The 15450-nt window shown below is 34.6% G+C and overlaps 1 protein-coding gene across 6 annotated transcripts in view; it reads left to right on the top strand.

Annotated features, from left to right (window-relative positions):
• AHI1 (Abelson helper integration site 1) overlaps positions 1 to 15450 on the top strand; it is a 215963-nt gene that overhangs the window by 3580 nt on the left and 196933 nt on the right. For all 6 annotated transcript variants that reach the window (XR_004352596.1, XR_004352595.1, XM_032651704.1 and 3 more), the window contains 2 exons: positions 1637 to 1704; positions 3583 to 3707. Coding sequence is in view for 4 of the 6 variants with exons in the window: in XM_032651704.1 (XP_032507595.1) it covers positions 1695 to 1704; positions 3583 to 3707 (135 nt within the window). In the remaining 2 variants the exon portion in view is untranslated. The remainder of the gene's footprint in view (positions 1 to 1636; positions 1705 to 3582; positions 3708 to 15450) is intronic.

Consider the following 15450-nt stretch of genomic DNA (forward strand, 5'->3'; position numbering starts at 1 on the left):
AGAGCCAATGCTTATAGCTGCTTAATACCCGTCAGATATCCAGCTCAACATGCCCCGCTAAAGCTCACTGAGCGTCCCCATAAGAAGTATCTATTATAATTGTAGCTAATGTTATTGATGCTTGTTCTAAGGCACTGTTTTAACCTTTTAATCATTTAACTCTTATAACAGCCCTTTGAATAGTCACTGTTAGACTGATTTTACATATGAGGAAACATTGCCCAGCCCATACAAGTAACCGTGGGAGATTACAGTAATTCCAGGGCTTGTGTTTTAAACTACTTCATTACACTTGTGCTATACTGCACTATATTCCAATTAATGATACTACTGGTCTAATTATTTCCTTTTGAAAAAGAGAATCATCCTTGACTCTTTGTTCTGTCTCCTCAGTAGTTTTTATTTAATCTGTCTAAAATCTCATACATTTTCTGCTCAAGATAAAACAGAAGAATACAAGTAAACCTTTTCTTGATGACTGTCATAATATAGTTCAGCTATTTTCCTATATATTGAGTCACCATGGAATACTATAAATATTAAATCCTTAATTGCTTTATTTATTTTTTTTCTACTTATGTGCTGTCAGGTTTCAATTACTGATACAGTTGTCTTTGCAGCCTCTCTCTTTTCTAATTTGGGGTAGATTGGAAAGATGATCAGGCTTATTGGATCTATTATCTTCTAGAAAGAGTTAATGCTGTTTCCTATCAATAAAGAATAGGAGGTTTTACTCTGTGTGTTTAATGATGTCTATTTTGTCTGTATACCGGATAGTTGTTACAGAAGTTAACTCACATAATTAGTGTATTTGTATAATCATTATTTTCTTTTTAGCATTTGTTATCAGACTTTTCTGTCCAAAGTACTCCTAATACTAAAGGAACACGAATGTGGATCCCCAGGGATCTGCAACCTTAACTGATAATTGTTGAGTCAAATCAATTTTTTTTAACAGTCTTCATTTTTATTCTTAAAAATGTATGCATATTGTGTTCTAATGTGAGAATTAATGTCTGTTTTGGACACACACCCTCATCTTTTACAAAAACTGGAAATTTAAGAATATATATACTGAGTTTATCCATGGTTTTGATACACAGTGAAACACACCCAGGTATTTATTTGAGAAGATGGAATGAATGCTTGTGCTTAACCTTCTCTGTTGCAGCATTTTCAGTGGCAGGTACAGAAGTATTTAAATTATCTGTGAATGTGCTACCCAGAAGCATACTTTACTAGTGTAATAGTGTATGTGCTTGGGAAAGTCAGTTCTGATATGGAGTTTGGTTTCTCAAAAGTACTTAGAAGTGTTCATTTTTTTTTACTTAAAATACTTTAAAAGGTGTATTAATATACTAAGTTAGATGTTTATTGCCTTTCAAAAAATTTTTAAATTTTTTGTTTCAGATATATAAATATTTTACTCAGTTATGATCCAGTTTGCTTTACTTTAAGACTCTAAACTGATTCAGATGTATTTAAGTCATTTACATAAGGTTGTAATAAGAGAACTTAGTTTTATTGGTATAAACCTGATGAGGTAGTAGACAATCACATAATCTTGTGTGAAGAGTATTTTATAATTTTTATTTGGAAATTCCATATTACAAATAAATCCTCTTTGTTTTAATAGGATCCTTATTGAATCAGTGCTTTACACTATAACTCAATGCTGTCCATGAAGCTGAGATATGCCCACTGGTAAGATTTCTATGAAATTTATCTATGCAGTACATATTATTTATTTTAAAGTTTGGATTATTTTAAGGGATTCTTCAGTTAAGGAATGAAGTAGATGTCATCAACCGAAAATTACATTTAGAGATACTTCATAGTTTGATATTTAGCTTTCTATGTAATGTTGGTGATTAAGGTTAATACGTATTCATTGGCTGGCAATTTGGGACTCAGCTGGGCAAGGTAAATGATGACAACATATGGTTAGTTTTAATTTTTTATTGTCAAAATGGATTTTTCACTTTAGAGTAGACTGTGGCAAACTTTTTCCTAAAAGGCAAGCTAGTAAATATTTTAGGTTTGGTCTCTGCTACAACTCCTCAGCTCTTCCATTGAGGTACAAAAGCAGCCATAACAGTTCTTAACAGAATGGGCATGGCTGTGTTTCCATAAAACTTTATTTATTAAAACAGGTGACTGGCCTGCAGGTAGTAGTTTGCCAATACCTGCTCTTGGGCATTCATTCATTGAGCATTTATTTATTTGAAACATGTTTATTGAGTACTTACTCTGTGCTAGACCCCATGATAGTAGCTAGGGATGTAGTTATGAACTATCTCATGTAATGGGAGAGACACAGTATATTTATGTATATAGATATACAAATAATTACACAAATTCAAGTTGGGTTAAGTGCTGTGAAGGAAAAGAACAGTCTATCTTGTGAGAAACAGAAATTTAGATGAGGTTGTTAGGAAATGTTCCGCTTTAGAGGCAACATTTAAACAGGTATCTTTTTTTTTTAACATCTTTATTGGGGTATAATTGCTTTACAATGGTGTGTTAGTTTCTGCTTTATAACAAAGTGAATCAGTTATACATATACATACGTTCCCATATCTCTTCCCTCTTGCGTCTCCCTCCCTCCCAGCCTCCCTATCCCACCCCTCCTGGCGGTCACAAAGCACTGAGCTGATATCCCTGTGCTATGCGGCTGCTTCCCACTAGCTATCTACCTTACTAAACAGGTATCTTAACACCAGCCAGCTGTGAGGAGTTAGAGGAAGTTTGCACCAGGTGGAAGCAGCTTCACGTGGGAGATTGCTTGTTCTGGCAGAAGAGCTAAAAACAAGGATGTCTGGCTAGAATGTAGGGATCTAAGGGGATATTTATTTTTTGTTTTTTTTAAATAGATCTTTATTGGAATATAATTGCTTCATAATACTGTGTTAGTTTCTGTTGTACACCAAAGTGAATCAGCCATATGCATACATATGTCCCCATATCCCCTCCTTCTTGAGCCTCCCTCCCATCCTCCCTATAGGGATATTTGTTTTAATTGAAGCTGTAGAGGTAGACAGACCAGGAAGTAAGAACCATGTAGGGCATGTGAAGGACTTGCTTTATTTTGTCCTAAGTGAACTGGGAAACTTACAGGGTCTTAAGCAAGGTACTAGCATGATCTGATTTATGTTTTAAAGGGGAAAACAACTTTCAGCTTTTAATATTTGTTGAAGGCTGATTGTTGGCCAGGAAAGCACTAGTCATTTCTCATGAAAAAATGATCTTTGACATAGGATTATTCTGATTTTACACATAAGGAAAATGAAGTTTAGAGATGTTAAGTGACTTAAGGCCACGTAACAGTCGTAGGTACTACCGTGCATCATAAGTAAAGAGTTAACTTAGCAAAGGAAACGTTTAGAGGGAGTAGCCCGAAAGGTAAGATGGATATAGGTGAGTATGGTGTCACCAAAGCCAAAAGAAAAGTTTTTAAGAAAGAAGGACTAATCCTTTTAACTCATGCGGATATTTACAAGGCTGTGGGGGTTTTATTTTTTAACATAATATGTGTGATAATAGAGTTGCATAGAAAATGACATGAGTCATTATCATTTGTAGTTGAGAGTGAAGCAAAGGTGAAGACCAAAGTTCGCTTTGAGGAATTGCTTAAGGCCCACAATGATCTAATACGTGAAAGAAAAAAACTGAAGAAAAAAATTGGCAAATCTGGAGAAAAAATCTCAGTGAGTAACTGATCATTTGGTAATGGTGTCTTGTACATCTGCATAAAATTATGACTTTCATATGAAAACTCCAAGGAACTTTGGAAATTAAAAACGGTAAATCTGTGTTGTGGTCAATAACGTGGTAAAGTAAAGCTTGCATTAGAATCAGCCTCACTCTTCACTCTTTGAGTATTGAGTTCTTGAGTGCTGTCCTACAAGAATAACAGACCAACTGGTTAAAGTGATTAGGGATAACAGGGAAACGCAAAACTAGCCATATTACACGTTCTTGAAGAAAACCAAGATTTTTAACCCAGAATTGTGAAGAACTTAAGAAATAATATCTTACTTCGGATATTTAATGGCTTATCTTTATTTAGACTTCTTCATCTGATTCTACCCAGCAGAGCCAGGAGAAATCAGTGGAACCTTAAAGAAATAATTATCCTTTTGTACTTGAGGTATACTTTCAAATGATAGAATTTTTGGTAGCACCCTTGAAGGGATTGAAAATACAGAACTCAAAGCAATACTAAACAAATCAGCAATTAACTACAACCTGATTCCCAAGGTATTATAGAGTCTGTAATAGTATCCCAGTTAATGCACTATTCACTCTTCAAACCTATCTCGCTATTTCCATTGCACCTTTTACCTCTTTGACCATAATCTCCACACAAATAAATAACTTCATGCATGTTCTGGTAATTGGTACATGCATGTCCTGGTGATTGATACAAAGAATACATACATTTCTTTGGCAGGAGTTTTATGAGTTATATGCATCCTACATTTTACTTGTAGCATATTTTACCCTAGTCTGTATTTTGTCATGAGACCTGTTCATTTTAATACTGTCTGGCAGCCATCAGTGTAATAGTTATATTCTCAAGTGAGGCAAAAAAAAAAAAAAAAAGTTATAGCATTGGCTAGAATGCAGCTGCACACATGTGAGGGGTTCATAGTATACCAGTACTACTGCATACTAATTAAGAACTGCTGACAGAATGGATCAGATTAGGTCTCCCATAGTGGATGCTGCTCTAAAATAGAATATGCCACTTTTGGTGTACCAGTGTGCAGCATGGTAGGGAAGAGTGGCATACGGACGATGCAGCATTGCTTACTGGGATATGCCCTCCCCTTGAGTAAGGTGGTGTACATTTGGCAAAAGCAGAAAGAACCCTGGACACAACTGTCTGCAGAATATTTTTATGGACTCAGTCAAAGTAGAAACTCATACTTTCTCTCACTGTCAGAACTGGGCTTTTTGTGCATGAACAAGGTGAGTTTAGGCCAGGAATGCTAAATTAAATGGATAACTAGAAAATGGGCAGAAGATACGTTCATTTATCCAAGGTCCAGTTTAGATGTTGGGGACACACAAGTGGGAGGTGATTAAATGTAATCTACTCAGCCTCTTTTGGCACACACCAGGCCATTCAAGGTGTCTCTTAATTCAGAGATAAGTATTCTTAAAAAAAATATTTAGGAAGAGATTTTTTCAGCTCAACGGAAGAGGATTATTCCTGGAAAACAAACTATTTTTGAAATGATTTACTTTAGCAAGCAGAGGAGGAATACCTGCTTTTATTTACTAGATAATGGTGCTCTCTATCTTTCAAGCACTCTTCTAAACATTTTATGTATATTCACTCATTTTCAATACAAACAATAAAATTATGAAGTTTTATATCCATTTATAGATGGGGAAACTAGATCACAGAGAGGTTGAGTAACTTACCCAAAGTTAGTGGCGTAGTTAGTGGTAGAACCAGGATTCAAACTCTGACAGTCTGACTGCAGAATCCATTCTCTTAACCACAGCCCAATAGGACCCCTTTTAATAAGGCATGAAGTGATGGGATCTCTTCAGAACAAGAACAAGGACTCCCATATGCAGAACAGGCTGACCCTGAAAAGGAAGCAAGCTGAAATAAGAAAATTAGGCAAAGAGAAAGCCATAATAAAATTCGTAATAATGGCAGGTTCATTTTACTGTTTTTCAACTGTCTATCAGGCACTCTGATAAGAGTTTTACAAATATTATTTCTGATTTTTATGTTAATCATGAAAATAGATATTAGAGCTCTTATTTTGCATATGAGAAATTTATGAACATCTGAACAGAAAACGACTTACCATCTTTGCCAGGGCTGTATAGGCAGAAATAGAGTAAGTAGGAGTTACTTTATATATACATATATATATATATATATATATATATATATATATATATATATATATTTTAAACACATAACAAAGATTTTATTTAAATCATTAATTAATGAGGGAACCAGTAAGATGTTATAACCAGTTCAGATGGGTTTAATTTACAGAGATTTATCTAACAGACAAAATTCAGTTGCATTGTATTAATAGAAATCATTTACATAGCTATGGACAGGAAACATTTGTATTACTATCAATTTTCTACATGTTAACCCTCTTTCTCTACTGAGTTGTAAAATAGTCAAAGACAGTGAAGCAGAAATAACCAGAATGGATGAGCTAACTTTCACTCATTAGATTTCAAAGACTTTCTTCCACTGGAGTAAAATCAAAACAACCTGCAGTCCTTCTGTTCAGGGATAACCTACATATACGAATTTTGTGCCATATTTTTTAATATCGTGTAAGAATTGTAGAATAAGGATTTAAAACCACAGGCTCCACGTTCTCTCTTCATTGCTTCCTTAAAACTATATCTCAGGCCTAAGTAATAGAATTGACACCATGGAAAAATTTAATTAGTAAAGTATCAGACAAATATGAAGCATTGTTCATGAGAAGAAATGGCTGAAACTAAAATGAAAGCTGTAAGAAATAACAAGGACATATAGAAATACTTGACCTACAAGTAAGTGTTCCCAGACAGCACTAGTGGAGCAGAAACAGTAAAAAGAGCACGAGGAGGAAACCTTCCTGAGGTTAAAAAAACATCTAGGAAGAGATGAATACATCTTGCATTTCAGGTAAATTTTATGAGATGAGAACTATATCTGAAAACTGTAATAAAAAAAAGATAAATTTTGCGAACATCTAAACAGAAGAAGAAACATCTAGTGCATTTCAGACTTCTCTCTAAAGACACTAAGGCCAAAGACAATGGAGCAATATCTCTACAATATTTAGGGGAAAATTGTGTTCCAAGGAATCTACTTGCCTAAATTGTCAGTCAGTTGTGAGGGCAATAGCGAGCATGTGAATTAAAAAGAATTGCTCTAGTGTTCCCTCCCTGAAAAAAACAAGAAAACTACTGAAGATGGATTAGTTGAATGTGTAGTACCATTTCCAGAGACATGAATCAAAATGAAGGATTTAAAATATATATATCTGGTTGAGCCTTGAAACCAGTTAAATATGTAGAAGTTTCTTAGGCCGGGTGTTTCAAGAAGCTATGACACAAGAACTAGTATTGATAGAGTTGCTTTAGCTTCTGGGGGAAAAGGCCAGTTACAGTCTCATTTTATCTCACATTAAATTACACTTCAGACATCTTAAAAAAGTTAATGTAAAAATCTAAATTAGTAGACAAATACCTAAATAAGAAAATAGAAATGGACTGGTTCAGTTTTCCAGTGTAGAAAGATACTCTGATCTTAAAAGGAATGAGAGACATCCCAAGTAACGAGAATATTCCCTGTCTGCACACAGAAGACTCACTAAATATTTGTTGAATGAATAAATCTGACGTAGAAGATACTTTTTTGAGTCAGAAACAAATGCAACTAAAACCCAATTCACTGAGGAAAATATGTGATTTTTTTTAATAGCCACAGATCTAATACTCTTTTATATAGCCAATAATATATAATAATTGTTAACATTTATTGAACATCTATATTCTGGAATTAGAAGGATCTTTTCAGTGTTTTATAGTTATTACCCTATCAATCTTCAGAGCAACCTTATGAGTAAGTTCCATTCCTATTGTTAACATGTAAAGAAATGCCACAAATAAATGCCATAAATAGTAAGATACTAAATCTCTAAGTGAGCAAAAGGCATGAAAAATAAAACTAATTACAAGAGAAAATAACATTGACTAATAAAATATAGAAACACTTTAAAAGCTATTCAGATTGGAAACCAGAGATAGTATTTTTGCTTACCAAATGAGTATTCAAAAGTTTATTAGCAGGGTAGAGAGCAAAGCTTTTTAATATAAGGTTCATAGAAAGGTGAAGCAGTACAACAAGTATAGACAACCTTTTCAGGAAGTTTGGCTGTAAAAAGGGATATTGTGAAGATGATATTGATTGCATTCAGGTATTTAAATGCTGATAGCTGGAAGATAATGGAGAAATTGATGATGCGGGAGAGGAAAGTTTTCTAGAACACAAGAAGACCCACCTCTTTATTTATTTATTTTTATTTTTATTGGGGTATAGTTGATTTACAGTGTTGTGTTAGTTTCAGGTGTACAGCCAAGTGAATCTGTTATACATATATCCACTTGTTTTTAGATTTTTTTCCATATAGGCCATTACTATAGGCCATTATAGTTCCCTGTGCTATACAGTTGGTCCTTATTAGTTATCTATTTTACATATAGTAGTGTGTATATGTCAGTCCCAATCTTCCAATTTATCCTTCCCCCTCCCCTTACCCCCTGGTAACCATAAGTTTATTTTCTACATCTGTAATTCTATTTCTGTTTTGTAGATACGTTCATTTGTAGCCTTTTTTTACATTCCACATATAAGCAATATCATGATATTTGTCTTTCTCTGTCTGACTTACTTCACTCACTGTGACAATCTCTAGGTCTATCCATGTTGCTGCAAATTGCATTATTTCATTCGTTTTTATGGCTGAGTAATATTCCATTGTATATATGTATCACATCTTTATCCATTCCTCCGTTAATGGACATTTAGGTTGCTTCCATGTCCTGGCTATTGTAAATAGTGATGCAATGAACATTGGGGTGCATTTATCTTTTCAAATTATGGTTTATATATCTGGAGAAAACCATAATTCAACCCACCTCTTTATAATGAGAAGGAAAAGAAAAAGGTCATTTGGGGTGCATGAAAATTTGTAGACTTGGTAGCAGAAAGTTGCTACCAAGCAGCTTCCCTTTTTTTAAAAAAATATTATTTATTTACTTATTTTTTTAGTTTTGGCTCTGTTGGGTCTTCGTTTCTGTGCGAGGGCTTTCTCTAGTTGTAGCAAGCGGGGGCCCCTCCTCCTCGCGGTGCGTGGGCCTCTCACTATCGCGGCCTCTTGTTGCGGAGCACAGGCTCCAGACGCGCAGGCTCAGTAGTTGTGGCTCACGGGCCCTGTTGCTCCACGGCATGTGGGATCTTCCCAGACCAGGGCTCGAACCCATGTCTCCTGCATTAGCAGGCAGATTCTCAACCACTGCACCACCAGGGAAGCCCGCAGCTTCCCTTTTAATGGCTTTTATCTGTGAAAGTGAGTCAATAAGTGACAGTACTGGACATCAGAGGTGAGTGAAGGAAGTTTGAAATAGCCACAGAAGAGTGCATATGAACAGATTATGCAGCATAGAAGAATTGTCCATAGCTTTGAGGTCTCAGTTGAATTTGTAGACTAAATGTTTACAATAGTGCCAAGTTTTGAAGTGGTTCTTCCAGCAGTATTCAACAGCCTGGTTATAGTTATAGAGATGAAAGTCACTTAATTTGAATAGTACCTGGAGTTTTTCCAGACAGGTGTGATGGATGGAAAGTACATGATAATGGTGAGTGATGAATGAAGTGATGGATTATGGAATCAAAGCATCAGGAACTAAAGATGAGAGGAATGATGAATAAGGAGAATATATTGGGTTCAGAGCATAATGAATGATTTATTATTTTATACCACTAAGTCTGGAGTGGTTTGATACTCAGCAGTAATAGGTAGAACAAATACAGTAAGTCCCTGACATACGAACCTTCAAGTTGCAAACTTTCAAAGATGCGAACGTGCGTTCATGTCCAGTCACGTTAGTTAATTCATGTGTCTGGCATATATTGTCACGTGTGTGCATCCTCTACGAGTGGTTGTGCTTTTTTGTACTTTACAGTACTGTATAGGGTACAGTAGTACAGTATCTTTATTTCAAGCCCAGGATGTCTAGAAGTAAGCATAAAAGCAGCGGTATATAGCCGATTGTGTTAGTTGGGTACCTAGGCTAACTTTGTTGGACTTAAGAGACAAATTGGATGCACTCTCAGAATGGAACTCGTTCTTATGTAGGGGACTTACTGTAAATATAAATTGCTAAGTAGAGAATAAACACTCAAACTGTAGCTATTATTAATTTTGAAGATGCATCTGAATTTTTGCCTTTTAAAGGGGGAAATTTAAATCATGTTCTGTTCATTATCATTGTCAGTTTTATATCACCTTGATTTCATTCCTTTATTTTTTCCTATCTCATTTTATCCTAATAACTGGTATTTAATAGAGGCAATAACTTCTTTTACGAATGACAGCTTGTGAAAATGTTTGTGTTAAATTAATTTTAAAGGGTGGAAAATATTCTAGATTCTCTAGCTGTTAATAATATCCTTTAGTTGATTTATGTATTTATTCACCTTTATCAAGCACAACATTCCAAGGGCTCAGAGCTCAGTTCCCAGGAGCCGGCCACGGGCTGGTCCTGAAAACAGGCCTGTTTTGGGATCTGAATGATTTGAGCAACCAGGGCTGCTGAGTTAACCCTTTTCTGCACAACCTGTAACCAGACTGATTAGAAAAAAAAGGAAATGAGCACAAATTACCAATATTAGGAATATAAGAGGGGTTCACTGCAGATGTGCTAAAGAGCTTAAAAGGATAATAAGGGAGTAGTATGAAATAACTTCATTTCAATAAATTTAGCAGCTTAGAAGAAATGCATAAATTACTTGAAGGACACAAACTACCAAAGCTCACTCAAAAAGAGACAGATAACTTGAATATTGTATATCTTTTTAAAAAATGTGTCTGTGGTTAAAAACCTGCCCACAAAGAAAACCATGTGGCTAGTTTTCTCAGCTGGCTTCACTGATAAATTTTACCAAATTATTTAAGAAATCATAATAATTCTATATAAACTCAGACTATGCAAAAAGAGTGACTACTTCTCCACTCTTTTTGGGCGCAGTTATTAAGTACCCTGAAACAAAAACCAGATGAAGACATTACAGGAAACCTACACCAGTATCCCTTTTGAATCTAGAGCAAATATCTTCCACAGAATGTTAGGAAATCAGTCTTACATTATATAAAAAGGATAATACACTGTGACCAGTGGGCTTTATCTCAGGAATATATCACAACATTTGAAAAAAGTAGTCAGTGTAATTTGCCATATCATAAGATTAAATAAAACCATAAGATCATCTCAACAAATGCAATAAAAAGATGACAAAATTCATCACCCATTCTGATAACTCTTAAACAAACAAAAAGAATAGAGGGAAACTTCCTCAACTTGATAAAGGGCATCTACAAAAACCTACAGGTAAAATTGTACTTAAAAGTAAAAAACTGAAAGCTTTTGCCCTAAGCTTGAGCACATCACCATGCATATTCATAATTGTGCAGGTGACCCTGACTAATGCAATAATGCAATTTTTTTAAAAAGAGCATAAAGATCATAAGTGAAGATGTAAAAGAATCTCATCTGCAGTTGACAAACTCTCTAAAAAGTGCTGTTAGAACTATTAAATGAGTTTAGCAGAATATAAAGTCCAAGTGTAAACCAATTGTATTTCTATACCAGTAATGAATAACTTAATTAAAATTTAAAATATCATTTATAGTAGTAACAAAAATATGTAGCAATCAAGGAAGAATTTATCAAAAAATATGTGAGACCTGTATACTGAAAATCCCCCAACTGCTGAAAGTAAAAACCAAATAAAGAGATATCCATATTCATGGATTGAAAGAATCATTATTGTCAAATAATTATTGACAGATTATTATTATCCATTCTCTGAAAGTTGATCTGTTGATTCAATTCAAAATGCCAGTAGACTTTTAAGAATTGAAAATATAATTATAAAATTTATTTGAAAATTTAAACAACAGACCTAGAATAGCCAAAACAATTTTGCAAAGGAAGAACAAAGTCAAAGGAATTTTGTCATCTGATTCAAAACTCTTTGTAAAGTTTTAGTAACCAAAACAACCTGGTATTCTCATAAAGGTGGATATGTAAGTCATAGATCAGAAGAGACTCTAGAAATCGACCCAAATGTGTATGGTCAATTGATTGTTGACAAAATTGCCAAGGTACATCAAAATGAGGAAAAGGACAATCTTTTCAACAAATGGTGCTGGGACAATCAGATATACGTATACAGTATTACAAACTGACTATATCATGTTCAGAAATTAAATAGAAGTGGATCAACGACCTAAAAAACATAAGAGCTAAAACTATATAACTTGTAGAAGAAACAGGATAAAACCTTGGTAACCTTCAGTTATAAATAGATTTCTCAGGATACAAAAGCATGAACCATAAAAGAAAAGAGGGATAAACTGGGTTTTGTGAAAATTCAAAACATTGCCAAGAAAATGAAAAAGTAAATTATAAATTGAGAGAAAGTATTTGCAACACACTGTCTGATAAAGTGTATTTAGGACATTTTAAGGACTGTCAGAACTCAATGATGTGAAACAGCCTTACAAAAATGGGCAAAAGATTTGAACATTTAAGCAAAGAAGAGATACAGATAGCAAATAAGCACGTGTAAAGATTCTCAGTGTCATTAGTATTTAGGAAAATGCAATTTAAAAAATGAGATACCATTATACACCTGTTACAACACAAAAAGATGAAAGTTAACAATGTGGAGTGCTGACAAGTGTGTTAAGTAACTAGAACTCATACATTTGGGAGTGTGAACTGGTACAGCCACTTTAGGAAGCAGTTTGACAGTTGTTTAAGAACTTAAATGTGTACTGACCATATAGTATATCAGTTCCACTAGTGGGTATTCACTCAAGAGAAAGGAAGACATATAATATGCAAAACTGGAAATAACTCAAATGTCCATTAATTGGTATATGGAGAAATAAAATGTAGTATCTCTCCACACAATGGAATACTGCTCAGTAATGCAAGGGAATAAATTACTATAATCTCCACAACATGTATAAATCCCAAAGCTTTAGGCTGAGTGAAGGAAACCAGACGCAAAAAGCTATATACTATATGAATCCATTTATATGAAATTCCAGGCAAGTCAAAATTACAGTGATAGAAAACAGATCAGTGGTTGAGCGGGGCCAGGACATAGAGGGGTAGGAGTTTACTTTGTAAAAGAACATGTGGGGTGATGGATGTTTAACATCATGATTGTGGTGGTGTCACAGCTGTATACATTGCCAAAATTCATTTGAGTATACACGTAAAACTGGTGAATATTACTGTACTTCACATAATTTATTGTTATGTCTCAAAAAGTGGATTTAAAAAACAAACTAAAGCAAAAATCCTAAATGAGGCACGGACAGTAAAGATAAAAGGATGGGCAAAGATATAATAGAACATGAACAAACGTATTTCGGACACTTTAGAATTCAGTGATAATCCATGAAATATGAAATATCATGAAGTAGATCTTTTTAAATTATAGTATGATAAAACTAGAAATCAGTAACAAAAGTTTAAAATTTATAAACTACTCGAAAATGTAAACACTATCTCATGAAGTTGTTAGCAAGACAAAGGAAATCCAAACCACAAAAACAGGAATTTAAAAGGTAATGAAACTATCAATTCAGTGCAATGGAATTTTGGGATGCTACCACAGATGCTCTGGGAATTGTATTTAAAATGATGTTATTAGTACAAAGGTTGACAGATCAGTGGAAGAGAGTAAATAAATAAATAAACTGAGCCTCATCTATTTAGCTTCCCCAGGGTTTTGTTTTCAAAACCATAGTTCTTTTTTCTATTTCTAATTCTTGGTTATCTTTTTCCAGTTATTGGAGTGTCCTCACAGTTTTTATCGATTGCCACTACGTTTCTGGTTCCAAGAAAATAGAGGAATTTGCATTTGCCCCATTATGACATAATGGAAATTCAAGGTTATTAAGTATGACTGTGTTCATAGAAAAACAACAAAAATAAGTTTCTCAAGAGATTAGCAATGAGTTTCCTTGTGTGAGGGAACCCAGGATTGAACTTTGGGTCTTCTTTTTCTAAGTAATTTCTGAATTTTTTAACGATTTTTAATTTTTTGTTTTCTTACTGTTTTAAGTTAAGCATATATTGCTTCTAGAAAAAGAACATGTGAAAATAAACTTTTTTTTAAGAGAGAAAGTATTTTTATTAGATTTGATTAGGAAAGATATTTTTGAGGATATGGATTCAGAATTTATCCTTGAAGAACAGATAGAATTTGGAAATATATTTTAGGTAAGCAGAAGAGTCTTGGAGATGGTAAAATATTGGATATATAATGGGTTACTAGTTCTTCTAGCATTTTCCCACCTTTTCACATATATTAGATATTTTCTAACCACTTTTAAACATGAGGATTTTCGAAAATTGAACTTCAGTCTTCACTGGTAAGCTCATCCATTTCTGGGAGAATTCTTCATTTTGGTATTGGCTTCCATCTTATAGCACTTCGGTTTTGCCCTTTCTGTTTTTTTTTTTTTTTTTTTTTTTTCCTTTTGCGGCATGCACGCCTCTCACCGCTGTTGCCTCTCCGGCTGCGGAGCACAGGCTCTGGACGCTCAGGCCCAGCAGCCATGGCTCACGGGCCCAGCCGCTCCATGGCATGTGGGACCCTCCCGGACCAGGGCACGAACCTGCACCCCCCGCATCGGCAGGCGGACTCCCAACCACTGCGCCACCAGGGAAGCCCGCCCTTTCTGTTTTTGAACACATCTCTTAAGCTTTTATTTCTGTTGTTTGAAATTTTAATTCTAACATCTACTTTTTTTTATCTCATACTTTTGAATTTCTTCATTATATTAATTCCACTTCTTTTAAATTATTTTATTTATGCTATTTATTTTTCTTCCTTGTTAATTTTTCTGTTTTATTGGATTTGGTGGCTTTTCCTTCATTGTGCTGCTTTCCTTCCGTGTTTGTTAGTTGTTAGTCATCTTTGTATTTGAAAATTTTTCTCCTGTCTGTTGGTTGTTTTCAACATAGTCTGCTTCTGCTGTTGGTGAGGGTTGTACCTACCTAAAACATGAAGCCATATCTCTGTATTCAGCTGCTTTGGTCTCTGGGTGAAAGTCACCATGTAACACGAACGGAGGAGGAAGACAGAGCTGTCCCTCCCAACTCCTCAACTGGTCATCCTCAGGCTTGTCCCTCTTCCTGAATTACTTGATTCAGCTTCTCCAGAACCAGCCTTTTCTCTGGAGAAGTCTTTTCCTATGTGCTGTGGTTTTCTCTGGTAGTTTACTAGATCTAATCCTGCCTGGTTTTTTTTATCCTTGGGGAATTTCTCAAAATGTTTATTTCATTACTAGTAACATTCGGTTTTGATTTCTAGCCTGATTGTCTATTAAAAATATCTCTCATTTTAAATAATTTTGTTTGTAGAAAGAGGTACAAGTGCGTGCTTAGTCTGTCATTTGATCTAACTTGATAATATTTAATACTTAGCAGCATTTTCAGTGATACATTTGGACTAATTGCAGAGTAATCCTAGAGCTATAAACCTTTGGTTTTTGAATGTAATTATGAAGCAAGATAAATGACCCGTGTGTGTTTTCTATTGGGAAACATGAAATGGTTTAACCATGGCTCTTTTAGCATTTTCACAAATATCTAGATTAG

Source organism: Phocoena sinus, chromosome 12 (genome assembly GCF_008692025.1).
Source record: "Phocoena sinus isolate mPhoSin1 chromosome 12, mPhoSin1.pri, whole genome shotgun sequence".
NCBI classification, from domain to species: Eukaryota; Metazoa; Chordata; class Mammalia; order Artiodactyla; family Phocoenidae; genus Phocoena; species Phocoena sinus.